The sequence below is a fragment of the Pongo abelii genome, chromosome 10 (assembly GCF_028885655.2).
Source record: "Pongo abelii isolate AG06213 chromosome 10, NHGRI_mPonAbe1-v2.0_pri, whole genome shotgun sequence".
NCBI lineage: Eukaryota > Metazoa > Chordata > Mammalia > Primates > Hominidae > Pongo > Pongo abelii.
In genome coordinates this window covers 55,751,692-55,779,608 of record NC_071995.2, presented here as the reverse complement: position 1 = coordinate 55,779,608, position 27,917 = coordinate 55,751,692, and the positions used below count along the sequence as shown (strand labels likewise).

General features: G+C 51.5%; 1 protein-coding gene across 2 annotated transcripts; it reads left to right on the top strand.

Moving 5' to 3' along the window:
- Positions 1–124: 124 nt before the first annotated feature.
- On the top strand, positions 125–27,295 carry CTDSP2 (CTD small phosphatase 2). Of its 2 annotated transcripts, none has more exons than XM_024257326.3 (8): positions 125–731; positions 17,666–17,814; positions 19,668–19,706; positions 20,161–20,262; positions 20,822–20,878; positions 22,911–23,003; positions 23,141–23,326; positions 23,503–27,295. In XM_024257326.3, the coding sequence occupies exons 1-8, from the start codon at positions 668–670 to the stop codon at positions 23,626–23,628; spliced, it is 816 nt and encodes a 271-aa protein (XP_024113094.1). In that variant the 5' UTR covers positions 125–667; the 3' UTR covers positions 23,629–27,295. The 2 variants fall into 2 exon arrangements, with proteins under 2 accessions (XP_024113094.1, XP_024113093.1); XM_024257325.3 differs by having other exon boundaries at positions 171–731; positions 19,668–19,724.
- The last annotated feature ends 622 nt before the right edge of the window (positions 27,296–27,917 follow it).

Sequence of the window (27,917 nt, the reverse complement as noted above, 5' to 3'; positions counted from 1 at the left end):
TTAGGTCCTCTCACCGCATAGTAAGGAGGGGCCACGCCCCTTTTCTCCAAGAGAGCCAATCGGAGTACCGGAACGGTTTCAAGTCTCCCCCGCCAGCCTGCCCGCCCGCCACCCCACCCCCCTTGAGGATTCGCTTTTTCCGTAACAAAATAGCAAAGCTCCGGACTGTCCGCAAGACCCGGCCGCGCACAGATGGAGGGTCCCGGGGCCTAGGACGCAGCCCCGAGCGGGAAGCTCCAGGGGGCCGTGAAGAGGCCGACTCGAGAGCCGGGAGGCGCGCGGGGGTGGGCGCTGCAGCCGCGGGTTGTTTATCTGGAGTACGGAGGGGAGGGGGGGAGCCTGGAAACCGCCCCGTGTCCCATTTCCTCCTCTTGTTTTCGCTCCGGATTCTCCATGTTGGACCCAAACTGAGGAGCCCGGAGCTGCCGCTGGGGGATCGGGGCCGGGGGCACCCGGGGGAGCCGCTGCCCGGGCCGCCCGCCCTTTGTACAGGCCGCCTCCCTTCCCGGTCCGGGGAGGAAACGAGAGGGGGGATGTGAACAGCTGTGGAAGTCGGAGTCTCGGGAGCCGGAGCGGGCCCCCGCCCAGGCCCCCCAGCCCAGCCCAGCCCAGCCCGCGCGCCCGCCCGTCCTCCCGCCCAGCCAGCCCGGGCCCGCGGGATTGTTAGATGGAACACGGCTCCATCATCACCCAGGCGCGGAGGGAAGACGCCCTGGTGCTCACCAAGCAAGGTAGGGGCAGCAACTTCCCAAAACTTTGCGTCGCCCCCGGGCGCGGAGGGGGCTAGCACAGCCCCGAACCCAGGTCTCGGCCCTTGACCTCCTGGGCTTAGAGCCAGCTATCCCGACCGGACCCCTCCGGTCCATCCGCCCCCGCATCCTGGCTGGCACTCAGACCTCCGTGGGGGCTGCACGGGGCCCGGGATCCCGGCGCCCGAGGGGAAAGGGCGTCTTCGGCGCAGCTGTCACCCTGTCCCGCAACCCCTCCCCCCGGGGCTGAGAGACGGAGGGATCGCTCTCGAAGCACTGGGCCACTCCGCATCCACCCCTTCCGGAGTTGGGGGTGGGGTCGTCACTTTCCTTCACCGCCGCGCGCGGCTGCCCCGGGATCGCGGGGAGGGGTTAGGAAGGTGACGGAGGGACCCCCAGGTGGAACGGAGCCAGGACTAGAGTCCAGCACTTGCAGGCCCCCCCCCCAAGCCCGAGGTCGTTCCGGCAGCTAGCTGGCGGTGACGGCGTCCGGCGGGACTTGGGACCAAGTTCACCTCTTGGAGGCGGGGGCGGTCGCGGTGGGGGAGGGGCCCGGGCCCTGGCACACCAGACGTGGCGGGTTCCCGGCCCAGCGCGGGCCCCGGGACCTTGGCGGCGCCGGGCTCCCGCCCGGCTGCCTCTGGCCAGTTTCGCTGAGCAAACAAGCCCGACCCGGAGGCCCGGCCAGAGCCCCTCCCTGCCCGGTGCGCTCCCCCGGGGCCGCCGCTACACACACAGAGCCGCGTTTGTTTAGCCCGGGAGCGGTGTCCCTGGTTACATAATTCGCCGGATGGCATCAGACCCGGCGTGGTTCTGAATCGCGCAGCGAAAAAGTGCGAGTTCTCTGTGGGCAGCGGCTGGCGGCCCCCGCCTTCCAGAGTGTCAGGTGGAGGCGCGAGGGGGCCCGCACGCCCTCGCGGGGGTGAGGCGGAGGCCGAGGCCTCTCCCGGGGCGGGAGAAAGCTGGAGCCCGAGGGTGGAACCTCTTAGTTTGGTCACAGTGGGGGACTCGAAACTCTTTCTTCCTCCGCCACGTTCTTCTTCTGGCCTTGAGGAATGTGTCCAAAATAGCGGCAGAATTTCCGCGGGGTGTAAGGACGAGTGTGGCGTTTCTCTGGAGAGCCCCCGGACCGGGGGCCACCTGGCCCCAGCGGCTGGGGCGGGAGCTGGCTCCTGGGGCCGAATCCGGAGCGCTCCGTCCCCTCCTCCACAGAGCGCGAGGGGCCGGTGCTGCAATTGAACACACTGAGGCCTAGAGCCTGGTGGGCAGCCAGCTTCGGGGTCTCGTGCGCCCCACGTCTCCCTGTTTGGCAACATTAGTCAGCAGGTCACTAATTCCTGGGGTTCACGTTCCAAGGAGCTCCCACAACTTCCCTAGGGGCAAAGCCGCTGAGTTGGTGGTGTCAGCCTCTCCCAAATTCCCTCAGTGGAACGAGAGGAGCTGGGAGGGGGGAAGCGTGGGGGGAGGGGGGCAGTGTGTTCCTCTTGCATCACTGGCCGGACTTTAAATAAGCCTGCCCTGAGAAGGGATGAGCCTTGCCTACCCAGATCCCAACCCCCGAGAAGGCTCCGGCCTCCCTGACCTCGGTGTTGCCATGATTTCTGCTCTCCTGGCTGCATCACTAACCAGGCTGTGACCCAGGCAGCAACTTCACCGCCTCTGCTGGCTGCTCAACTGTGCTGACGGCTGAAAAAGGAAGGGAGCCTGCGTGTGTTTATAGCTCACTCCTGACTCTTCCCACTCCCTTCTTATCCCAGGAAAAGACCCTAAGAGCTAGCCAGAGGGGAAGAAACCTAGATGTGGGGGGATTCAAGAGGGGGCAGTGGTGATGAGTAGGGGGAGGAGCCCTGTGCTTCCCGACTAGGTCTTCCTCTCTTGCAGGGACTCGGCAGTGTGCCTTGGGCATCGTGGGGCCACGCGAGGAGTAAGGGAAAGCTGGACTGCGCCGGGGCGTCTTAGAAATCAGAGCTGGAAGTTTCATCCACCAGGGTGAATGGCAGGCTACAGAATAGATAACAGCAGAAAGCAAAGCAACTGGCTTGACAGTGTTAAGTTGCTGGTGTTCGATTTTCTTGGAGTTAATATTTCTCCTTTTTTCTGTGTGTGGTTTAAGCCAGCAGCCACTGGGTCTCTCCCTCCCCATGTAATTTTTTATTTTAATTGAGCTGGAGTCTTACTCTGTTGCCCAGGCTAGAGTGCAGTGGCGCAATCTCGGCTCACTGCAACCTCCGCCTCCCAAATTCAAGCAATTCTTCTGCCTCAGCCTCCCAAGTAGCTGGGATTACAGGCGCCCACCATCACGCGGGGCTAATTTTTTTGTATTTTCAGTAGAGACAGGGGTTTCGCCAGTTGCCCAGGCTGATTTCGACTCCTGAAGTGATTAGCCCGCTTCGGCCTCCCAAAGTGCTGGGATTACAGGCGTGAGCCACCGCGCGCGGCCCCTCCCCATGTAATTTGATTGCATTCCAGAGAAGACATACTTTCTTCCTGGGCTGCTTAGGCACCCAGCAACCACTAAACCAACTTTCTGAGTCCCACATCATTTACAAACAAAACCTACGTCTTCAAAACAAAACAAAAAACAAAAGCTGGGGGACTGAGGAAGCAGATGTTTTAATTAGCTCCTTTTGGAGTTCCTCCTTCTCCCCACTCCCTCCTCTCCACAATATCCCATCTCCATGCCTTGCCTGCCTTTGGAAAAAGGGGAAGAAGGAGTGTGAGGTACTTATTATTAATAAGTAAATTTCTGGAAAGAAACAAATTGCTCCTAGCTTGGGTGGCTATTTAGTGAAGTTAGTTGCCATTGCAGGGTTTTTTTTTTTTTCTTTTTTAGTATTCTGTTCTCTGAGGTTTAAGGCTGTCTGGGTGTGTTGATGATTCAAAAGTAATTACAGTAGGGGAAGTAGAACAAAGTTGCTGAAAGCATTGATGATAAAAGCACCAAAATTGGATCATCTTCCCAGACAGATGGGTGAAATGGCTTTCTGGTACAGCAAGGACAGGATTGTGTGTAACATCAAAAAGAAAAAAGAAATGTTAATATCAGCTTGGCAAGAATGGCTGTTTATTGCAGCTCTGTATGAGATTGTCACCCCATTGCTAAGAGGTTGTGACCTTGGCTTTGGGATTAGATGGGGAAAAGCCAAGGAAACAAGACCCACGCTGTAACCTCCCAACGTGAAATGAGACCTGGTGGAGGCAGCCTCTTCCGGAGCTCTCAGTGACCCACACGCCTTTTGGAGGAATCAGAGATTTTTTTGTTGTCCATGAATCCTGATGCCCCTTCCTCTCGATGATGCCTGGGATTACCTTCTCACATGCTGAACTAGACAGGTTCTGATAGCTAACTGCAAGGATTCTTCTGAGAGACTGACCATCCTTGAAAATTACGATGTGGCAAGTTTTCAGGATGGCTAGCTCTTTTGTTATCCGCATAAGGGAGAAATTCTGCCTTATTCTCTCGAGAAGTTGTTCAGACACCCTTCACTGTAGGTGTAGTCAAGACTTTAACTTGAAAAGCTTAGACATGAATCTTGCTGGAGCTTCCTACCATAGCTTGCTATGCGTGGGGCGGGAAGCCTGCATGTTTATAGCTGGCTCCTCCTCTTGCCCTGCTGGTGCCTCTCACCTTCCTTTGCCTACCCTGGGTCTTGGCCTCTTTGTGCTCTCACAGTGACTGCTGAGGCTCCCTCCTGCATCTCCTTTGGAGTTTTTCCCCCATCTTCGGGTAAGGGTTGGAACCTGCCTGGTGACTTAAGCTTGTGTTTGCTCCTGCTCCCAAAATCGCAGAGGAGTGCTGATAAATCAGCAACAAAGTTTGTAAGTGCCTAACATCTGGGGCTGGGGGTTTGCAGTTGACTTGCAGAGCTTTCCACTGAGCAGCACTGGAATTGCTGTGAAAAATCCCTCGGAGGATGGCAGAGGTGGGGGTGTTCCTTTGTCCTCTCTCCTCAATCATAGAGGTCTTAAAGAAACTGGGTAGCAGAGAGGTGTCATTTCATCCTCTCCATGGGACCTTCCAAATCCCTTATCATGGATTTTGTTAAAATGGTAAATACTAAAGAGGTCACATTTCTAGCCAACGTGAATTGATGCTCCCAACCTAACTGTGGAGAATTAAAGTGTTTGTAAATAAGCATGGGAAAGAAAGACAATATGTAAATATATATGGGATTGTGTGTATGTGTGTACATATCAATACATAGCTTCCCTTCCAATTCCTCCTCCAATTTTTTTTTTTTTTCTGCTAGCTTTCGGGTAATTTGGGGTATTGTCTTTTATTCCCATCTTGGTAAGTTTGGTTCTTAGATTGGATAAAGTGGGGACCAGGGTCGTGGATGGTGGTTAAAGTTTTCGTTGTTACTTCAAAGCATTGTTTCTGGAGCAAAATTGCTTCAGGCCTGGGTTCAAATACCTTCTTTTCCTATTTGCAATGAGACTTGATAAATCACTTTAGTATTCTGAGTAACTTATCTATAAAATAGTAATAATGATATCTACCCTTCTGTTATACCTGGTACTTAGTAGGTGCTTGATAAATATTAATGTCCTCCTTTTTTACATAGTGAGACTACTCTGTTCGCCCTCCTCCATTCCCCCAAGGACACAGTGTAAACAGCACGTAGTCTTGTGGGTTTTATTTTTCAAGACAGGTGGCCGGGGGTCAGAGGGGACACTGACTGTGGGGGCTTGGGCCTTCTGGAAGGACCAACCTCTGAGGCTTACAAACAGCCTTGCTGCACAGACCGCTTCTTTGTGTCATGTGACTTGGGATGTGATTTGTTATCTGCCTGGGCTTTGGGACTTTGGCCATTCTGTCCGGTGCCTGGGCATCTGGGGGTAGGAGAAGGCCAGGCATGTGCCCCCTGTGAGTCTCTAAAGTCTGAACTTCCTTAGAGGTTCTTAAATATGGATATAACGAATATTCAAGACAATTGTATGCTACATTCTCTCACTGTTTGCTTTGAGAGTTAATGAATTCAGAGAGATTGAGGTTTCTTTTAGGTAATTTTAATAAGCGGGGGGAAAAGAAAATGGGGTTTGAAGAGAAATAGATGTTCTTAAGCTATTTGTTTGCTGCTGTGGTTTTGGGGTACAACATTAAGAAAGTACAAAAGCAGCACTGATCTGCTTTTCATCTTGTCTTAGTCTGGCCAGCTCTGGGAAGCATGGAATTAACTCACTTGTCTTGGGGACGTGGGATTGGGTGTGGCCCTGACATATTTCCCTCACTCTTCTGAAATGGAGGAGTAGTTCTGAACTGGGATGCAGATGAGCACATTAACATGCAAATCTTACAAAGAAACTACTAGAAATTAAAGTGGATAAGTTGACTTCTTAAAACTGGAAGCATCTCTGGACCAGAGACCAAATAGAATGGAGTTTCTTTGTCTGGCAAAATGCCCAGCCCTTCAGGCCTGAGTATGCCTGCACCAGGATCTGTTATCACAGGGTACTCCAGTGAGCGCCACAGCCTCCCTCTAGGCAAAAGTGTGTATGTCCTGTTTTATGTTAGCTATTCTAGGAGTTAGCCTTGAATCTGATCTCTGAGTGGATCTGACATTTCCATTTCCCTCCTAGGTGCTCTAGTCCTTCCCCCACCCCATCCCCCCAAATCAGACTTTGCTCTTACTCTCTTTTTATTCTATACCTTCTTTTATTTCTTGCCACAGCTTTTTCCATCCTCTTGAATTTGCACTTTCCCACCTGCACTGTTCCCAGGGAACAAATATGGCCCCAATCCCAGTGAGAGCCAAGCAGATTCATGGGAAGGCTCAAATTGCCTGCGGAAGGCTTCCTGGATAATAGATCCCAGCTTTTCTGTTCCCGCAGCAGAATAGAGCTAGGACCCCTCTTTCACAGGAACAGGGGCCTGCAGGTAGAGACAGCAGACCCAGGTTTTCTGACTCACGTCACATAGAACTCACGTCCCTAGAGAAGAAAACCGGATCCTAGGCATGAGTCCTCCAAGGCTTGCAGAAACACTGAGCCAGTCAGGTATGGTGGGGAGAGGGGCCAAGGGGACTTTGGCTGAATTGCTTTCTAGCCCTGGGTTAGTCAGAGACCCTGGCAACCTTTAGATATTGGCACTCAGCCAGGGACACACATAAGAGTCTCCTGTGATACTTGCTAAAAATACAGACCCCCAACCTGGGATCTACTGAATCAGCGCATGGGCAGGTGGGTCAGGCATGCATGTGTTCCAAATGCTCCTTGTGGCTCTGACAGGTGCCCCTGGAGAAGAGCCAGGTAGGCACAGCAGTGGCCCCAACTGCCTGTTTTGCCCCGAGCAGGCAAATTCCTCTTTGTGGTCCAGTTTTACTGTATGTTAAAGATCTGTGGCTCTTCAAGGGGAGTCCTAAAGTTTTCAGAGTAAATGGACAGAGTAATGATCCATCTTGTTTACCCAGTAATGGTTACAGCCAATATTTATAGAGTACTTGCCATAGGCAAGGTACTATTCCTAGCATTTTATATCTCGTATCTCACTTAGTTCTCCTGACAACTTTTCCTTTCCAATAAGAGGAATTAACCTCACTTTACAGATAAGGAAAACTTTCACAGGGAGAGGGAAGGACTTTGCCCCAGGGTACATGGCTAGTGTCAGCCAGACATTTGCATTGTCTGGCATTTCACTTTTTTTTTTTTTTTTTTTTTGGAGAGGGAGTCTCGCTGTGTCGCCCAGGCTGGAGTGCAGTGGTGCGATCTCGATCTCAGCTCACTGCAAGCTCCGCTTCCTGGGTCCATGCCATTCTCCTGCCTCAGCCTCCTGAGTAGCTGGGACTACAGGCGCCCGCCACCACGCCCGGCTAATTTTTGGTATTTTTAGTAGAGAGGCGGTTTCACTGTGTTAGCCAGGATGGTCTCCATCTCCTGACCTCGTGATCCGCTCGCCTCGGCCTCCCAAAGTGCTGGGATTACAGGCTTGAGCCACCGCGCCTGGCCTAACATTTCACTTTTTAGAGTGCCTTTGAGTTCATGCTTCAGGTGCATGCTTCAGGTGAAGCCACCTTTTAAGGGACCATGCAGGGGAAACCTTTCCAGATTGGCTTACGAGGAAACTGAACCCCAGAGAATTTTGCCCTAGCAAGGCCACGGAACTGTTGAAAAGTTGAACTGGAGCAAGAGCTGGGTTTCCTGACTTCTAGATCAGTGCTTTCTCAAGTGGACTCACCTATATGGCTTGGCTGGTCCTAGGTGAAGCTGAGGGGTTTGGGGGGAGCAGGAGAATGTCCCTGGAGATGGGTGCCTCCCTGGCAGACTCCTTCCATTCCTTCTGCAGAGGCCAGCCACATGAAGGAGGAACTGGTTGGCCAGCCTCAATGAGTGTGTATGTGTGTGTGCGACTGATTGGTTTTTGTGGAGTGCTTTTTTGTGGAGTCCCAGAAAACATCATTTCCGGTTTGGCCCTGTTACTACCTCTGAAATGAGTTAGAAGAAATCTTTATGGTCCCTTTAATGTGAACATTTTGAGATGGAGACTGAGGTAAGAGTATGAAAGTACTTTGCACTTACTGAGTAGCAGTTGACACTTACAAAGCTTTTGTTAGGACCAGGACACTCCCTGAGCTCCCTGCAATTCTGACACTGAGAAATAGGTAGTCTTCCCATTTTGCAGATGAAGAAACTGAGGCCCATGGCTGCATACCTTCCACATGGCAGAGCCTAGATTCGAACTCAAGTCTGGGTGCCTTGTGTCACCACTGTATTTTTCCCTGGTCAGAACAGATACCCTTGCTTTGTCCTGTGTCCTCACTGCTTTCTCCAGCTCATGTTTGTATCAACCTGAAGCAGGCCTACATACCTGGAAGGGAAAGAAGCAGTGGATTCTTCCTAGGCTTCAACTATATCTAAGCATTCCAGGAGTCAAGGGCACAGCACCAAGGCAGGAACTTGAAACACTCACTGAGAGGATGTCTGTGTGTAGCCCCTCCCGCAGGGGCTTGTTCTACACCTCCTTAGGGGGAAGGAGGGGGTAACTCCAGGTGGGCAAGTGTGGTTTCCAGTACCTCACAATGATAACTTTGCTCTGGCTGGTGCTACATAGGGCAGGGTCTCCTGCTGAGGCAGGGGCAGGATCCAGTCCTTTGAGTTTTCTTGGATGGTATCTCAGGCTTGTCCCTGCTGCCCTGTGGGCTATTAGATCACTTCCTGACATCCCCCAAGAGCCCTCTGGAGTGGGGCTTGCAGGGCTGAGCCTGCAGCTGACTTGTCTATGAGGAAATGCCTCCTCTGTCTCTGGTCCAGGATCTACTACTTCTGGAGGCCCACCCCAACCCAGCACGTTTTTAAAGTACACTGGAGCTGCCCAGGAGGGTGTTTTGGCAATACCTCCTTTAGAGGCTGATTCTGAAATCAGCATGCTTTAGAACTTGCCAGAAATCCCCTGCTCCCAAAACTGAGTCCTCTTACCTCTCTAGCTGAGGTCAGAGAACAGATTGCTGAAGGGGCAGAGACAAGAAAGTGTGTGACTTGTGACCCTCGCCCCACAGGTGGCATTAAGGACTCAGGTCTGAAAGAAGAGACAGCTATGTAGGGAGCTCTCCTGCCCAGGGAAAGGGAACTAATGGAGACACTGGCTTAGGTAGAGCTGCCCCAGTTGCTGGTGCAGAGAGGGCACCAGCAGACAACATGCTGGTATGGGCCAAACAGCATGGCTAAAACTGCTTTTTAATTTTTTAAATTTTATTTATTTATTTATTATTATTATTATTTTTTGAGACAGAGTTTCACTCTGTCCCCCAGGCTGGAGTGCAATGGTGTGATCTCGGCTCACTGCAACCTCCGCCTCTTGGGTTCAAGTGATTCTCGTGCCTCAACCTCCGGAGTAGCTGGGATTACAGGAGCTTACTACCACACCCTGCTAATTTTTGCATTTTTAGTAAAGATGGGGTTTCACCATATTGGTCATGCTGGTCTCAAACTTCTAACCTTAAGTGATCCCCACTGCCTTTGCCCCCCCAAAGTGTAAAACTGCTTTTTTCAAAAAATGCCCATGCAGTTAGATTCACAGCTACTTTTTGGAACTTCAGGAGCCGGTGCTAAGCTGGGTCCAGCCCTGCCTTGCTTGTTAGCTGTAGAGAACAGTGTCAGTGGCCGGGCATGAAAGCAGTACACCCTCCCCATTGTTTGCAGTCTTTTGTGTGTGGGGGCTGTCTAGGCATCTCACCCTCTTTTGTTCCCTGCCGACTCACCTGCTGGTCCCAGGAGCTCTTCCGTCCACCTGGCACTTTAGGGCATGTCCATAGCCAAGGAACAGATGCCCCTTGCGGAGGACCTGGGAGGACTTCTCTCCATGGGGGAGTCCCAGTCAAATGTGTCTTGGCTGCAGGGTTCAGGCAGCCGTCCAAGAAAGGCCGGAAATGCTCCAAATACTCTCCTTCCTCCAATAGCTGGGAGGAAGGAGGCCCCTCAGAGGGGCCATTTTATAGTGATAGCCAGGCTAAGGCTAAGTCCTTTGCTGTGGGGGATGGGAGGTGGTGGGGAAGGAAGTACTTCTGGGGATGAACCAAAAAAGAAAGCAACTTTCTACATGAATGGGCTTGTTAAAATCTGATTGCCTCAGAGGTTACCTTCTGCCGAATCCCAAGCAGATGTGTGAGGAGTTCCTTTGCTGGGACACAAAGCTGTGTTGTTGACAAAAGTGGTATCTGGACCTGACCTTCAGGAGAAGATTAAAAACAGTGTTGCCCTGGTCACTCTGGTCTTCATTTGTGTGTATGTGTGCACATGTTCACGTGTTTGTACATGCACACTTTTTTTTTTTTTTTTTTTTTTTAGACAAAATCTCACTCTGTCACCCAGGCTGGAGTGCAGTGGTGCAATCACGGCTCACCACAGCCTCGAACTCCTGGGCTCCGGTGATTCTCCCACTTCAGCCTGCCAAGCTGGGACTACAGGTGCACCTGGCTAATTTTTTTGGTAGAACAGGATTTTGCCATGTTGCTCAGGCTGGTCTTGAACTCCTAGGCTGCAGTGATTCAACCGGCCCAGCTTCCCAAAGTGCTGGAATTACAGGCTTGAGCCACCTACCCCAGCCCATGCATAGGGGCAAATAGTGTCCTCACCTCGTACTTCTTGAGAGTAGTGGGGATGAATACCAGGGGAGACGGCGATTTTTGTCTCAAGTGAAACAGTCTTACTTGCTTTTGTTTTTCACAGAATACCCAGTCAGGGAGTTTGTGAGCTGGAAAACAAATTTTGTTGTGGACTGGGGAGAAGGTATAGGGGCTGTTTTGACTTTCTGAAACCTGCTCATGATCAGAGTTCTCAGGCACCTTCCCCTCATCTTCTTGGGCTTCATCCACGTGATGATGGTGGGAGGGCTCCTGGTCTGTTGCTGGCCTCCTGGAATGAGGCCCATGATGTTGCCATTTAGTGGTCATCTCCCCTTGGATAATTAATTAAAACAAGCACAGCATTTAGCTTTAGAGTTAGCACAGTGCCTTACTCTCTAACTTCGTTTATCCTTTCAGTCCTGAGTGAGAGCTTGCTGTTATCCCAATTTATGGATGAGGAAACTAAGGCTCCAAAAGGCTGTGTGGCTGAGTCAGTAACTGGCAGAGCCTGGACCCCAGCCCTGACGATCCTCAGTGGGGGCATACTCCACACATCCCGTCTTCTCCTCACACCCCACCTCAGTAGGAAGCCTCACAGCAGTGAGCTGGATGGCTGGCCTGGCTTGCCTGTCTTCAGCCACCAGCTCACTTTCTTCTTAAGCTGCTTCCCTCATTGGGTCTGTGCTAGTCCTCTCAGACATCTAGCCCCAAACCAAATGTTTGGGGCAGGGAAAGCAGAAGCACATCTGCATCTGGGCAGGAGAGGAGGGTTGGGTGTCCACAGAGGGCAGCAGGGAATGAAGGAGGGAGAGCAGCTCATAGTGGGGCTACATGGCATCCGCTGGAGTCTTGCCCTCCCTGGTTGGGGAAACCATGTGCAATGAATTTTCTATGGGGGCCAGGCATGGTGGCTCACGCCTGTAATCCTAGCACTTTGGGAGGATGAGGCAGGAGGATTGCTTGAGCCCAGGAGTTCAAGGCCAGCCTGGGCAACATAGTGAGACCCCGTCCCTTTTTTTTTTTTTTTTTTTTTGAGACGGATTTTCGCTCTTGTTGCCCAGGCTGGAGTGCAATGGCGTGATCTTGGCTTACCGCAGCCTCTGCCTTCTGGGTTCAAGCAATTCTCCTGCCTCAGCCTCCCAAGTAGCAGGGATTACAGGCATACGCCACCATGCCTGGCTAATTTTGTATTTGTATTTTTAGTAGAGACAGGGTTTCTTTCTTTTTCTTTCTTTTTTTTTGAGACGGAGTTTTGCTTTTGTTGCCCAGGCTGGAGTGCAATGGCATGATCTCTAGCTCACCGTAACCTCTGCCTCCTGGGTTCAAGCGATTCTCCTGCCTCAGCCTCCTGAGTAGCTGGGATTATAGGCATGTGCCACCATACCTGGCTAATTTTGTATTTTTAGTAGAGACGGGGTTTCTCCATGTTGGTCAGGGTGGTCTCGAACTCCCAATCTCAGGTGATCCGCCCGCCTCGGCCTCCCAAAGTGCTGGAATTACAGGCGTGAGCCACCACTTCTGGCTGAGACAGGGTTTCCTCCATGTTGGTCAGGCTGGTTTCAAACTCCCAACCTCAGGTGATCCGCCCGCCTCGGCCTCCCAAAGTGCTGGGATTACAGGCATGAGCCACCATGCCCGGCCTCTGTTTTTTTTTGTTTTGTTTTGTTTTGTCTTTAAAGAAGGAAATCCCTGTGGGCCTGTATATCCTCTTGTGCCCAGTGTTCCTCTCCTGGAAAGGCAGGCTGTGCCCCTCCCCATCACACACAGATGGATAGGGGATGGCCTGCATCTGGCTGTCAAGGACAATGCTGAGTGCTGGCTGAAAGGAGCCATGTGAAAGGCTGTTTGACACAAGTTTCAGATCCCTCTCTGAACTCTGTGGTTCCCTCACCCTTAAACCCAAGGAACAATGCAGGTCTTGGACCAAAGCTCTTGGCTCCAACCCCTCCTTCCTCCTCTGCCCCATTGTCATCTTGATCCCCTAGAGGTATCTACTGGTCAGAGCAGGTGCAGGCAGGGGTGGGGGTGGATTCCCTGGAGTGCAATCCCAGAGCCTTGTGCTGTTTTACCCCTTCCAACTTTGACATCCTGCCCAAGAAAACCTGGGGCAAGGGGTAGGGGCTAGACCCCAGAGTGGTCCTTTACCAGCTCATCCTAGAGAGGCAGAGAGCAAAAGTTCCCAAGAAGACTGTAGTCCTAGTTACTTGGGAGGCTGAGGTAGGAGGATTGCTTGAGCCTGGGACATCAAGGCTGCAGTGACCCATGATTGTACCACTGCACTTCAGCTTGGGCAACAGAATGAGACTCTTGTCTTAGAGGAAAAAAAAAAAGTTTTCCAGAAGAGACCTTGAGAGTGCCCCTATACCTCCCATTTGTTGCATGAGTAAATGTGTATGAGACCCTATACGGGGTAATAGTTAAGAGCCCAGGCTCTGGGTTCAGGCAGATCTGAGTTCGAATGCTGGCTCTGCTGTCATACTACCTGCATGACCGTAAGCCAGGTTACTTAACCTCTCTGTGCTTTAGTTTCCCTTCTGCAAAGTGGGGAACTAGTGCCTAACAAAGTGTTAATAGTAAGGATTAAATGAGGTAATGATGTCAAGTGTCTAACGCAGACCTGGCACATCCTTGATGCTCAGTAAACATGGCGGTGGCCTAGAAAGACTCACTGGCTTGCCTCAGGGGCCCAGCTCCCTCAGTGCTCACCTTCCTCTCCTCACATAAAGGAGGCTTCTCTATCTAACTCTTCTGGGCTGTTGCAAACTAGTGGAAGCTTCCCCAGGTCCTAGCTCTGTAGATGTGACAGGCCCTGGAGGCCCCTGGAACCATTCACTCAGCCAGGCAAAGTTACTGGGCACCTGGTACGCAGAGGGTCACGGAGGCTGGTGAATGCACTGGGTTGGGGCCATTGTAGGCCTTGCAGGGAGGCAGCCATGCTGGGAGAGGCTGATGCATTCTGATGAATTCTCTGGAGTAGTATTTGGAAAGGAAAGGAGGACAGCCAGCCTGTTTGAAAAGGATGGAGGGAAGCAGGGCCCCATCAAGGGAGTGGGGAATGAGGGATGCCTGAGGTATTGACCTTGCTGTTGTGGGTCTGAGGTACTCTGCTTCAAGCTCCTGCCCCCAAGGTCAAGGCATTTGTGGTCTCAGAGGCCCAGGGGCTGCCGGCCACATTGTGTTTTTGAGAAGACCCTCATCCCCTGCAGAGTCCAAGCTCCCTCCCCGTCTAGGACTGAGGCACTTCTGCCTGTTGGGCTCCCTGCAGCAGGCGCAAGCCAGGCCTTTCCATGCCCCCAGCCAGCTGCCCCTTTCACCCCCCCAACCTCTCAGGATTACTCAGCCTTCACAGCGTCTGTCACTAAGATGCTGAGTGCATTCCTGACGGCCTCTCTTCAGGAAAAGCCCAGGCTGTGTGGCCTTTTAAAAAAGGCTCTGTGCCCGGGTTAAGCCTCTGATTGTGGTTCTACATGAAGAAACCATAAACCAAAGGGAAAGCGATGGTTCAGCTTTGGTCTTGGAGCTTTGTGTCTGCCGAGTCCCTGAGCTTAGAATTTAATGTGAGCCATACAGGCAGGTGGGGAAGCTGTCCTTTCCCTCCAATTTCAGCACAGAAATAGGGAAAGTCCAAGGAACCTCTGTCTTGCTGTCTTTTCTTTTCTTTTTTTCTTTTTCTTTTCTTTTTTTTTTTGAGCCGGAGTCTCGCTCTGTTGCCCAGGCTAGAGTGCAGTGGCCCGATCTCAGCTCACTGCAACCTCTGACTCCCGGATTCAAGTGATTCTTCTGCCTCAGCATCCCAAGTAGCTGGGACTACAGGTGTGTGCCACTACGCCCGGCTACTTTTTATATTTTTAGTAGAGACGGTGTTTCACCATGTTGGCCATGCTGGTCTCGAACTCCTGACCTCAGGCGATCCGCCCACCTCGGCCTTCCAAGGTGCTGGGATTACAGGTGTGAGCCACCACGACCGCCCTGTCTTTTCTTTTTAAATTTGAGATGAGGTCTTGCTATGTTGCCCAGGCTGGTCGTGAACTTCTGAGCTTGAGCAGTCCTCCTATATGAGCCAGTGCTCAGCTTATCCTGGTCTCTTTGAGTGCTGGGCTCTACTGAATTTTTTCTCCTTGATAAAAGGGCTCTGGGGGATGTCCCCCACACAACTTCATGACAAAATCCCTGTCCCTGGAAATTTTGGTTCCTCTTCCAGAGCCAGGAGCTTGAAAGTGATGTCCAGGCTTTCAGGCTAATTGCTGGAAAGGCCCAGTCATTTTCTAAAAGGTTTCCAATGGCCATACCAATGTTAAGGAATCTGGCCTAACCCAGGGAGGAGAGAGAGAGCGCGCGCGCGGAAGCTCTGGACCGGCCAACTGGGGAGGCTGAGCCTGCACCTGCAGGAAGTCCTCTGCCTTTCTGTTGAGGCACAGCTGAGTCCCTTATCCTAGAAGTGATGCTGACTGTACTTGTCCAACTGCTGTGTAAAGGCCATTTTCTCACCCTTGGTCCTGGGGAATAGTTTGATCTTTCCCTGCTCCTCTCCAGGGGGTACTGGCAGCCCAGTAACTGGATGTTAAATGGCTCTCCCATTACCCACTTCTGCAAGGTCCACTTTGGTACATTTTCTGGGTGTGTTGCTCCTGGGTAGCCCCTACCACATTGTCTTCCTCTTCCCTTCATCTCTGTCCCAAGGAACAACACAGGGCAGTTTGTCCTTCGTGGTACATTCTGCTTTCGTTTCTTTTCCCCACAAAGATAGAGGCATTTCTGGCATCCATTTTCCTGAACAGTAGTTTGCCTTGTGCTTTAAACTGGAATGGCTTGGGTTTAATCATTAGGCCCATGTCCTGCTCAGGCTCTGGGAAACTCAAGACCCTCTGGAGAAGAGACCTGGGACCAAGGACCATTCTGTGAGTGATTGTGCAGCGCCACCTCCTGGCCACAGTGCCAATTGTATCTTTCCACTCTTGCTCAACAGTCATCAGAAAAGTTCATCTATAGCAAAAGGAACTTGCAAAAAATAATCTTTTTTTTTTTTGAGACGAGTCTTGCTGTGTCGGCCAGGCTGGAGTGCAGTGGCATGATCTCGGCTCACTGCGACCTCCACCTCCCGGGTTCAAGCAGTTCTCCTGCCTCAGCCTCCCGAGTAGCTGGGATTACAAGCGCGTGCCACATGCACGGCTGTTTTGTATTTTTAGTAGAGACAGAGTTTCACCATGTGGGCCAGGCTGGTTTCAAACTCCTGACCTCAAGTGATCCACCTGCCTCGGCCTCCCAAAGTGCTGGGATTACAGGCGTGAGCCACCACTCGTGGCACAAAAGATATTCTTAAGTCCATTTCTAGTTGATCCTGTAATGCTCATAATTTTTTTATTTTTTATTTTTTGGATCTGCTTGTCCTTTCTGGGGATGTCTTGCCAAGTCTCCTATTAAAATGATTTTGTGGCCAGGTGCGGTGGCTCATGCCTGTAATCCCAGCACTTTGGGAGGCCGAGGCGGGCGGATCACCTGAGGTCAGGAGTTCAAGACCATCCTGACCAACGTGGAGAAACCCCATCTCTACTGAAAGTACAAAATTAGCCGGGCGTGGTGGCGCATGGCTGTAACCCCAGCTACTCAGGAGGCTGAGGCAGGAGAATCACTTGAACCCAGGAGGTGGAGGTTGTGGTGAGCCGAGATCGCACCATTGCACTCCAGCCTGGGCAACAAGAGCAAAACTCCATCTCAAAAAAATAAATAAATAAAATCAATAAAAATAAAATGACTTTGTTTCCACCGCCCAAATTATCAAGGTAGGACTGAGCAGCTGCAGTCCAGAAGCAAGGCTATCAGCCTGGAACCTAAGGCTGCGAATGTGTGTTCTAAGGGGCTAATCCGTGGTATCTGTGTTTTACCAATTAGGCTCCCCATCCTTGAGGGGAGGGGGCCTTAAAGAGAGCTGCTGGAGTGGAGGAGGGAGACAAAGCTGTGAACAAAAAGTGTAGTTTCTTCTTTGGGGCTGGGGCTGCTCTGGAGTTCCTAGTGTCTTGTTTCTAGCCTGAAGTGGTTTTTTTTGTTGTTGTTGTTTGTTTGTTTGTTTTTTGAGACGGAGTCTCACTCTGTTGTCCAGGCCAGAGTGCAGTGGAGCAATCTTGGCTCACTGCAAGCTCCGCCTCCTGGGTTCACGCCATTCTCCTGCCTCAGCCTCCCAAGTAGCTGGGACTACAGGTGCCCGCCACCTCAGCTAGCTAATTTTTTGTATTTTTAGTAGAGACGGGGTTTCACCGTGTTAGCCAGGATGGTCTCAATCTCCTGACCTCGTGATCCACCCGCCTCGGCCTCCCAAAGTGTTGGAATTACAGGCGTGAGCCACCGCGCCCGGCCTCTAGCCTGAAGTTTTTAGGCAAATTGGGCTCAGTTCTGCCTCCACTAACCCAGTATCTAGGGAAGCTGATGCTGAACAGAACTACAGCTCCACTAACTCAAAGGGGACCAGGTTTCTCCGTTGTCTGGAACCGATGGTCTTCCTGGGAATTGATGTTAGGGAGGATTTTTGGTTTCGTGAATTAATTTTGAGTGTGCTGCAGCTGGAGCAGCAGAACACCTTGATTCTATGCCTGGCGCCATCTTCCCCCATGGAATGAAAAACAAGTGCTCTGTAGCTCAGGTCTCCCAAGCCAGAGAATGGGGATTCCTGACATTCCTGCTTTAAAGAGAAAAGGCTGGAATAAACATGTATGTTTGACTATTAACTGTATGTGGTTGTTCACCAGCCGTATACTGTGTGCCCTAGTAGAGCTTACAAACTAGAAGAGCTATGGGCACAGTAGTATCTGTGGACAGAAACTGATGTCCCTAGAGCTAAAGCCTCTGTCATTCTCTCCACCCTAGGTCTGGTCTCCAAGTCCTCTCCTAAGAAGCCTCGTGGACGTAACATCTTCAAGGCCCTTTTCTGCTGTTTTCGCGCCCAGCATGTTGGCCAGTCAAGTTCCTCCACTGAGCTCGCCGCGTATAAGGAGGAAGCAAACACCATTGCTAAGGTAGGTGGGTTGGGGTGGTAAGATGCCAGCAATGAAGGGACTGTTAGTGGGAGATCCCTGCAGACGATGGCAACCGGACAAGGAAGCTTTGCCTGAGGTTGCAAAGATTTCTGGCTGAGAGGGGGCCCTTCCTCCATCCTTCTATAAGTAGTTCATTTCCTTTCTGTTCCTTCCCCTTTGCAGTGTGGGCCATTCAAATGCCACTGTGGTTTCTGAGGGCCCCTGTGATCCTGATCCTTCCAGGTTCCAGGAACTAGGCAAGGTGCTTTGCATATATTGTCTCATGTGATCCAGCCAGCAGCCCTGTAAGGAGATCACAGGATTCACACTTTGCAGATATGGATTTATGTAGAGGGTTTATGTAGCACCTGAAGAGTTCATGGTTAATAAATAGTAGTGTCAGGATTTGAACTTAGATTTCTCTGGCTCTAAAGCCTGTGTTGTTGTTCTCAACTATGCAAAGCTAACTTCCAAGTTACCTGACTTACAGGGAGCCAAGGAATTGAAACTCTACCATGCTGTTAATAACTCCTGTCAGCAATTCTCTCCTGTACTCATGCAAGGCATTTGGGATTTTGTGGGTATTTTTTATATGTCTAGTATTTCACAGGTGGGGCCAGCCCCAACCAACAAAAATTATTCTGCCCCAAAAGCCAGTGGTACTTCTCTGAAACACTGAGGTCTGGTTGTCCTTCCTTTTTCTCAAGACCAGGCTGAAGACATACATCAGTGAAAAATCACTGCATTTTGCAGTAGGGGAAATGGTTAAATAAAATACAACATGACAGTATTACTGAGTGATTAGCTTTTACAGAGTTCTCAATAACATGGAGAAGTATTGAGTTGCAACATTAAGTAAAAAGGCAGAGTGTGTAATTATATAGCATTCTGGAAAAAGTCTGCTGACACAGATTTGAAGGCAGTACACTGAATGCCACATTGTTTATCTAAGTGCTAGGATTTTAATTTTTCTTCAAAGTTTTCATTAAGAACTCTTAAAACCATAACTTTTTTTTTTTTTTTTTTGAGATGGAGTTTCGCTCTTGTTGCTCAGGCTAGAGTGCAATGGTGCGATCTCGGCTCACTGCAACCTCCGCCTCCCGGGTTCAAGCGATTCTCCTGCCTCAGTCTCCCAAGTAGCTGGGATTACAGGCATATGCCACCATGCCCGGCTAATTTTGTATTTTTAGTAGAGACGGAGTTTCTCCATGTTGATCAGGCTGGTCTCGAACTCCTGACCTCAGGTGATCCGCCCGCCTCGGCCTCCCAAAGTGCTGGGATTACAGGTGTGAGCCACTGCACCCAGCGGTCATAACATTTGTATTAGCAAAAATTGGGGTGGGGGGCTTGCTGATCTCTCTGCACTCCCTCCCCTCACATTTTGGGTACCCACAGTGTGGCTTACTTGATGTTTTATAGGGCTTGTTCCCCCACGTAACTCCTAAGGAGGGCATGGAAAACAACATGTTCTCAAGGAGAAGCCTGAGTTTAAGGACTTAGCGAGAGTTTGCCACTGTGAGGAATTCAGACTTTGGTTCTGCCTCTGACTCTGTGTCCCTGAATCAGTTACTTGAGTTCCCTATTCCTCACTTTGTCCAATTGAGAGGCAGTGGCAACCGAGAACAGGGACACTTGTCTTCTCCATCCTTCATCAGGCCGAATGTGGAAAGGAAGCTCTAGCCTTTCCCTTTTCCTGGCCCACTCCTAGGAAAAGTCACTTTTGACATGGGAAGCTTCCAGGTGGCTGGGTCTGGGGGAGAAAGTTGCCCTCCAGGCTTAAGACAGAAGCAGTGGGTTTGGATGGGGTGGGAAAGGCGGTGAGATGGCACTGAGCACCTCCTTCTCTTCCTCAGTCGGATCTGCTCCAGTGTCTCCAGTACCAGTTCTACCAGGTACGTGACTGTGGCCTGGTAAGTACTCAGAAGCCAGGACCCTGTGATCCCTGCCAGCTCCATGGGCAGGGTGATGTGCATAGTCCTTGGTGCCTGGCCAGCCACCTCCCTGACCTGGGAAGCCGTTTGTTCCCCATACTTGTTGAGGGCCTGCTATGTGCAAGGCGTTAGATTTTAGGGGACAGCTGGTGCTCCATGCCCTCTTCCCACAGCTGCTGTCCATCCCACACCTGCCCTGGCCACCACCTCCAATGTCCAGATCACTTAATAGTCCCATTGGGAGGCTGAAACCAAGGAAACAACTCCACCTCCTTTCTTCCTGGCCTTTAAGTGGTGCCTATCCTGGGTTGGTGATTGTGTCTCCACAAACAGCCCAGCTCTTCCCATAGTTATGCCAAGGGGTACAATTGGGCTTTCTTGGTAGGCAGATCTCAGCAACCTGGCTTGGTTTTAGATCCCAGGGACCTGCCTGCTCCCAGAGGTGACAGAGGAAGATCAAGGAAGGATCTGTGTAGTCATTGACCTCGATGAAACCCTTGTGCATAGCTCCTTTAAGGTAACTCAACGTCTGGAACCCTTCCTACCTTTATCTTGGGCCTTCTTGTGAATCTGACAACAGATGTGTAAGGCAGCCTAAAGGTGAGGAAAGAAGAGTGATTACAAGGGAAAAGGCCAGGCCTCTGGCATTTTGGCCACCCTGGTGTCACGGGTATCTAGAGGCCCCACTGAAGAATGTTGAGTAGGAACCCTGTGTGTTCCACCAGGGCTGCTATCTCCAGTCACTCCCAACAGGCTGCATCTGCCCCCAAGCCACATAGCACAGAAAGCCAGCCACGAGGACTCTGTACAGGGCAGGCCTAAATTGTCTCCTCAGGAAACTCAGGCCCCAAAACTCTCAGCCCAGGTAGAATTTGTCAGAGTGGGGGTGCTAAGGAGTAGGGAAAACCAGAATGGGATATCACATCTTGAACTAAAGTGAGAACCCCTTAATGAGGTGGCCAGAGGCACTTCCAAGAGTCTCTAAGACCTGTTTCTCCCCACCCACCTAGGGGTATGGTGGGGGCCTCATGTTTCTTTGCCACCATGCTGACAGCATTAACTTTTCTGCCTTCCAGCCAATCAACAATGCTGACTTCATAGTGCCTATAGAGATTGAGGGGACCACTCACCAGGTAAGCTGCCAGCCAGACCACACCCAGCCCAGAGGGTGGGGGGTCTGCCTTCTGCCTCACCTGTACTGGGGTCCTCCACCCGTCTCAGGGCTTGGGTTCTGTCAGTTGATCCCTTTTCTATAACTCCAGCCTCCCCTTTTTATTGGTATCTTTCACACTCAAGGCTTCGTCATCTTAAAAAAAGAGTTTCAGCCCCATATCCCACCCAGCTGTCTCCCTTCTTTTCTCTTTGCAACCAAGCTGTTTAAAAGAATAGTTTACATTTTATTTAATAATAATAATAGCTATCGTTTGTTAACCACCATCCCCTCACGTGGCCAGCACTGTTACATGATTTATTACATTTCTCTGTTCCTTAAGAAAGGTATCTATACCTGTTAAGATACCTTAACCAGGTATCTCTTTGCCTGTAACAGGCAGGGAAATCAGTAGTAACCATTTTCTCTGCCTGGAATGCCCTCTTGCCCATGCTCCCCCCGCCACCCCCACTGTGAATAGCTAGTGACTTTCTTCCTTCCCAGCCCAGACATCTCCTCCTCTATGAAGCCTTCTCTGACTGCCTTCCCTGGGGCCCTCCATTGGATTCTGCCTGAGGAAGTGCTCAGTGTGTGTCTGTCAATGTAAAGAGCACTCAAATCTAAACGGACCAGGCTCCAGCCTGCAGCCCAGGCAGTCCCAGGTTAAGGATCATGTGACACTGCTAGTGAAAGACCATTTACTCAGCTTGCTTGCCCAGAAGGCCTGCCATGCCCAGCGCCAGGCCCCGGTCAGGACTAGGCTTGGTCCAGCAGCCCTTTGACAGTCTAGCTGAGGGTATAGGGATGTGCTAAACCCTTGTAGAAAAGATGAAGGCATATTTTCAAACAGATACACACTGTCAACTCCTGGCTAACAAGGAAGGGTATGAATAATTTTTAAAAGGATGAGATTTAAATGAGGGAGCACTACCTGCCCAAGGTGGGTGAAAGGATGCCAGACTTGATGAAAGCTGGGATGAAGAAGAGGCTTGTTCGAGGTCGAAGGAATGGCAGGCTAACAGAAGCTAAGTTGTGGCTGCCTAGAACAGAGGGTTCCTGCAGAGCTCCGAGGGGTCTGGTGAGTTGGTGGCCAGTTCAGGCCTACTCTAGGAGGGAAAGTCACAGCAGGCCGACTCTCTTTGAGCTCGGGAGTAATGCGGGTAAAGGAGCTTTGGGAGTCAGGTGCCGTGGCTTACACCTGTCATTCCAGCACTCTCGCAGGCCAAGGCAGGAGGAATGCTTGAGCCCACAAGTTCACAACCAGCCTGGCCTCACATAGCAAGACCCCATCTCTAAAAAAATAAGTAAATAAAGAAAAGAAAAAGGATCTTTTTGGAAATGGTTCTAGTAGCAGCTGTGTAGGCTAGAGTCATGGAAGCAATAGAATGCAGACCGATGTGGGGTCAGGTAGCCAAAGGACTTGCCAAAATGTGTAAGATCGTAAAGGTGGACAAAGGTGTTAGGGGTGGCTGGCAGAAGCAAGCACAAGATCGGGTGCAGAGCAAGACTCGGCAGGGTGTCTGTCTAGTCTGTGGTCATTGAGGGGAAAAAGTCACTTCTCCCTGGTGCAATTCATTACCTAATCGTGACCTGGACAGACTGTCCTGTTGGAGCCAAGCACAGAAAGCTCCCATAGAGGCTGTGGCTGGATTCAAGTAATCCAGGATAGGCTGTTTCCATCTGTGAGGCCTATTCTTGATTACTTGTTTCTGGAGGCAGCTGATGGTCCACCGCCGGAAACAGAGATGGCTCCTGGGACATGGTGTATGCGCTTCTTCCTGAGCCAGGTTGAGGTTGGGACCACTGATCCATTGGAAACCCAGTGAGGGGGTGCAGCCAGTTCTCCGGGTCTCTGGGGTCTCAGGGGGCCGCAGGCTTCCAGCCAGGTAGCCCAGGAGGCTGGGCTGCAGGAGTTGAGAGCTCCTTGCTGCTCTCTGTGTAACTGGTGAAGGTACCCAGTACTGCAAACCTTCATCACAGGGATGCCTCCAACAGGCTGCTCTGCTCTTCCTCAGGTGTATGTGCTCAAGAGGCCTTATGTGGATGAGTTCCTGAGACGCATGGGGGAACTCTTTGAATGTGTTCTCTTCACTGCCAGCCTGGCCAAGGTACCTAGGGGTGAGAGGGAAGAACCGGGAGTGGGTGTGGTGGCCACAGGGGTGGTCCAGCAGCTTCCTTTTGGTCCCTAGGGTTACACAGGAGGACCACGACTGTATCCAAACTAAGGCATCTTCTCTCCTCCTAGTATGCCGACCCTGTGACAGACCTGCTGGACCGGTGTGGGGTGTTCCGGGCCCGCCTATTCCGTGAGTCTTGCGTGTTCCACCAGGGCTGCTACGTCAAGGACCTCAGCCGCCTGGGGAGGGACCTGAGGAAGACCCTCATCCTGGACAACTCGCCTGCTTCTTACATATTCCACCCCGAGAATGCAGTGAGTGCTCCTGATGCGTCTCCACGGTAGGGATTGGGAGAGGAAGCAGACTGGAACTGTGGGCTCCACCAGAGAAGTACACCCCTCCAGGAAGACCCAGCCACCCTCTAGGGCTCCGGGACGAGGGAGGGGGAAGCGGCAGTCGGGAGATTGACACCACATCTTCCCCCCACCAGGTGCCTGTGCAGTCCTGGTTTGATGACATGGCAGACACTGAGTTGCTGAACCTGATCCCAATCTTTGAGGAGCTGAGCGGAGCAGAGGACGTCTACACCAGCCTTGGGCAGCTGCGGGCCCCTTAGCCTGCCCTGCTTCCAAGCGATGGCCATCCCAGTAGGGGACTTTCCCACACTGTGCCTTTATGATCAGCGTGACAGAGTAGAAGCTGGAGTGCCTCACCACACGGCCCGGAAACAGTGAGAAGTAATTGGAAAGAGCTTTAGGACAGCTTAGATGCCGAGTGGGCGAATGCCAGACCAACGATACCCAGAGCTACCTGCCGCCAACTTGTTGAGATGTGTGTTTGACTGTGAGAGTGTGTTTGTGTGTGTGTGTGGCCATGAACTGTGGCCCCAGCGTATAGTGTTTCAGTGGAGGAGAAGCTGAAAGACCAAGACTCTTCCCAAGTTAGCTTGTCTTGTCTCCTCTCCTGTCACCCTAAGAGCCACTGAGTTGTATAGGGATGAAGACTATTGAAGACTCCATTGCCAAACCATGGCCTTTCCTCAGTGTTGTAAGGCCTATGCCAAGGATAAAGGAAGGGTATGCCTTTGGGTACTCCAGGCACACACCTTTCTGAAATCCTTTTCCAGCCAGCTGCTGCAGACAAAAGGTCACATTTCTGGGAAGATGAGGACTTGTTTCCAGACCAGCACCCAGTGGCCATCAGGTCTTGTGGCCCAAAGGCTATGCTTGCCTCCCGCTGAGTGCCTGGGATGGGCCCTTTCTATGTCTCCCCAAGGCTGGGGTGCTGAGCCTGCCTTCCTCACCACCTAGCCATAGTCTCGAACCTGTGGGGAAGGAGGTTTTCTCCCTGCCCGGGAAGAGGACAGATAACTGATTTCCGTTCTTTTGACTGTGTTTTAAAATTCTCTTTCTAAACACAGAGTGTTGGGCCTGGTTTGTTTCTGACAAAGTTACAGTCCTGGGCCTGTGATGAATGTCGGCGGTGCTGGGGTTACAGGGAAAAGACAAATCCTCAAAGCGTGGACGTGTGTCCCCGTGGCTTGTGGATCAGCTGAGCTCGGGATCATTTCCATAAGTCTGCTCTTCAGGGATTCTCTGCTGGTGCTGGTGCAAGGACTTCTGTTCCAAAGGCTGGGAAGAACTAAGCTGCCCCAGCCCCTCCCATTTCTTGGGCAGGGCTCTTTCCTGTTGTGTCTTCCCCCAGGGCCTGTCCTGTACCGAGCTCTGTCTGTTCCAGCCTTCATCCTTCCTGGCTGTTGCTTTTCCTCTCAAGGGCCTCAGAACTCTTGCTCTTCCTGGGCTGAGGGGGAATGAGTGTTCTTGCCATTTGCCAGCCTAATGCGCATGCTTTCTGCCTCTGGTAACCGGAGTGAGTGAGCCCCTCAGACCTGCACTCTGGGTGTCTCCTGCTTTCAAAGGTTCTCAATAGTGAATGCTTTAAAATTAAAGTCATCACGAAATGGAAGTTTTCCCGGGGTGGAAAGCAAGAGGAAGTGCTGCTGTGATTGGGAGCACAAGGGGCCTCCCAAAAAGGAGCCCCACCTCAGCATCACTGCCTTAATCGTGGCCTCCCTGGGGTGGGTGGGGTTCTCTCCTCCCTCCCTCCCTCCTCCTGGGGTGGGAGGGCGCTCCTATTCCCATCTCTGTGTTCCCTGGAGGCAGGTATCACAAAGCATTTGTGAATTGCTTTAGGTGCAGGGACACCACCCACTCAGGACTCTTCCCCATCGTCCCTGCCATTGCCACACCCTAGATCCAGCCTCAGGAGCTAACAAGTTTTGAGAAAAGCAGGCGGTAGAGCAGCAGCTTGGTGCTCTCAGAGGTGGCTGGCTGGCATTCTTCTCTAGAGTTGTGGTGCCGCCTTCCCTCCTTGTCCCAAGGTTATAAGGCCTTGTCTTTCTCTTTGGAATCATAAAGTGGAACAGAGTCCCCAGAACTCGTGTGGCCATTTCTGCCAGCATCACTCCCCGGTGCCTGTGGGGTCCCGGTATACCTAAAGGGAGAAGGATCCCCATGTGCTAGCCAGAAATGTACCGTCTCTTGAAGGAAAGCAGGAGCTCAGACTCTTAGAGCCAGCTGTGGCTTCGGACCCAAGGCCTGACCTAGGCTGCTATCCTAATATTGCAGGAGGGGCCTCTCTTCCAAGCCCCACCCTAAGGGTTAGCCCTTGGCCAAATGTTTTGCCGTCTGGGCCCAGCCAGGCTTTTCTGACTAAATAAGCAATAAGAGGCTCTAAGCTGACTGAGTTGCAAGGACCCTTTCCGCCCTCCCTTGGATCTCCATGTTTTTCCAGATGGCGGAAGAGCATGTGCCACCCCCTTTCCTAACAGGCTTGTCCAAGTGCTTGGCGTGGGACCCATGACCAAAGCCCAGGATGGCTTGGTGGGAGTGTCCCTGCTGCATCTGCATGAAGCCCCTGCTTTTTAGGCCTCACTCCCATCAGAACCCTGCCTGTCCACCTGCAACTCCCCCACAGCAATGCCATTCCCACTTGCCCCAGAGAAGCTACTCAGCCAAACCTAGCCAGTGTCTGTTCATGTGGACCAGAGCCAGCCTAGTCATTATTTGCTGTCAGGTTTCCAGTTTCACCGTGTGTTAGGGTGAGGGATGATTGTAAAATTTGCTCCTCAGAGGAATCAGGCCAGATTCAATTTTGGAGGGCAAGACAGGGAGGAGGCCGCTTCATCCCAGACTCTTCTAGGGCTTCCCACCATCAGCCCCTCCCACTTGAGACTTGTCTTTGGGAGGCAATAGGCCACCATGCCTGGTCAGCACCAATTCAAGCCATGCCAGGAATCTGCCTACCTGCCAGGTTCAGTTCTTTTAAGGTGCCTCTTCAGGGACACACTGTGTCTCTCTGATTGGGCTTCTAAATCAAAAGCCTGATGTTCGTGTCCCTCTCATAGGGGGAGCTTTGGACACAGGACCAGTTTGGAAAAGGGTCAGGTAAGGGTTTCCACTCTGCACATTGTAGAGGGGACACTCTGTAGGCCCATGGGTCCCTTACTAGAGAGGTTGAGTGAATTTGCCTTCAGTTAACATGGGACCTTCTGTTTAGCTTCCTCCTGCTTCCCAAAGATTTTAAGCATTTTGTAAATGTATAAATTCACCTCTGGTAACAGTGGCCCAGATGCTGCTTTGTGCTAAAAGCATGGGAAATGTAAAGGCAGTCTTTCCCTGGGAAATGGATGCTATTGTATTCTGCTGCCCCTGCCTGTTCCTGAGGCCTCATTTAGAAAGAAAATCCCCTCAGAAGGCTGTCTGGCACCCAGTGTCCTAGCCAGGCCAAGTATATGAGAAAGGTAAGTCCATTTTCCCCTTGAGGTCCTCAGTGGATTACTTAACCACTGCTGTCCCTCGGTCCCTTTTTCCTAAACAGGGGTTTAGTTCTGTCTTTTTATCCTTTTTTCTAAATGCTGGTAAATATCTACATTCAGCCAGGGAAGAGGAGGACAGAGGTCGGGCCAGCTGCCCCATTCTTTTAACGTTGTAGGGCCTGCCCCTGGAGCGGACCCTCCTCTTTGGGCCTCATGAGCTTTTTTGCTTATCATGTTCCATTTTGTGCCGCTTTACCCCTTCAAGATGCCATTTGGAGGGTAGGGGATCTGCTTCCCACTGTGACTGGGCTATGGGATTCTGACTACCTTGCTTACAGATTCATGGTTTGATAAATTTGTTGTATTCAAAAACTTGAAATGCAGGACGCCATTAAGTGTCTGTTTATATTTTTGGAATATTTGTATTACTTACAATTAATTAATAAAAGTGGGTTTAAAAAACCTATCCAGGAATGTGAGCTGCCACTGACCTTCACTGGCCCTTAAGTGTTCATTGGGCCCATAGCAAGCACCGCCTTTCTTCTTGCAACCCCTTCCATCATGAAGCAGCTGCACCCCCGGGCTGAGTGGGATGTTGCACCCACCGGGAGGCCAGCTGCAGATGCCACACAGGGCTTCCGCTCAAGGTTACACAAGTTCTGCTGTGATCAACCCCATTGCAGTCAGGTGCTTAGCATGCGTATATGCTTGATGTCCTATTGACTTCTGGGCATCATGAACCAGAAGCCCTAAGAGAATGGAGTCTTTTTTTTTTTTTTTTTTTTTTGAAATGGAGTCTTGCTCTGTTGCCCAGGCTAGAGGCAATGGCACGATCTCAGCTCACTGCAACCTCCATCTCCCAGGTTCAAGCGATTCTCCTGCCTCAGCCTCCTGAGTAGCTGGGATTACAGGGCCTGCCAGCACGCCCGGCTAATTTTTGTATTTTTAGTAGAGATGGGGTTTCACCATCTTGGCCAGGCTGTTTTCGAACTCCTGACCTTGTGATCCACCCACCTCAGCCTCCCAAAGTGCTGGGATTACAGGCGTGAGCCACCACCGCACCCAGCCCTGGGAATGGAGTCTTGATT

Excerpts from the sequence above, each read along its gene's own strand:
- CTDSP2 (XM_024257325.3), top strand. The coding sequence starts at position 668 with ATGGAACACGGCTCCATCATCACCCAGGCGCGGAGGGAAGACGCCCTG. Across the intron at positions 23,004-23,140 it reads TCACTGCCAGCCTGGCCAAG|TATGCCGACCCTGTGACAGA; the intron begins GTACCTAGGGGT and ends CTCTCCTCCTAG. Across the intron at positions 23,327-23,502 it reads TATTCCACCCCGAGAATGCA|GTGCCTGTGCAGTCCTGGTT; the intron begins GTGAGTGCTCCT and ends TCCCCCCACCAG.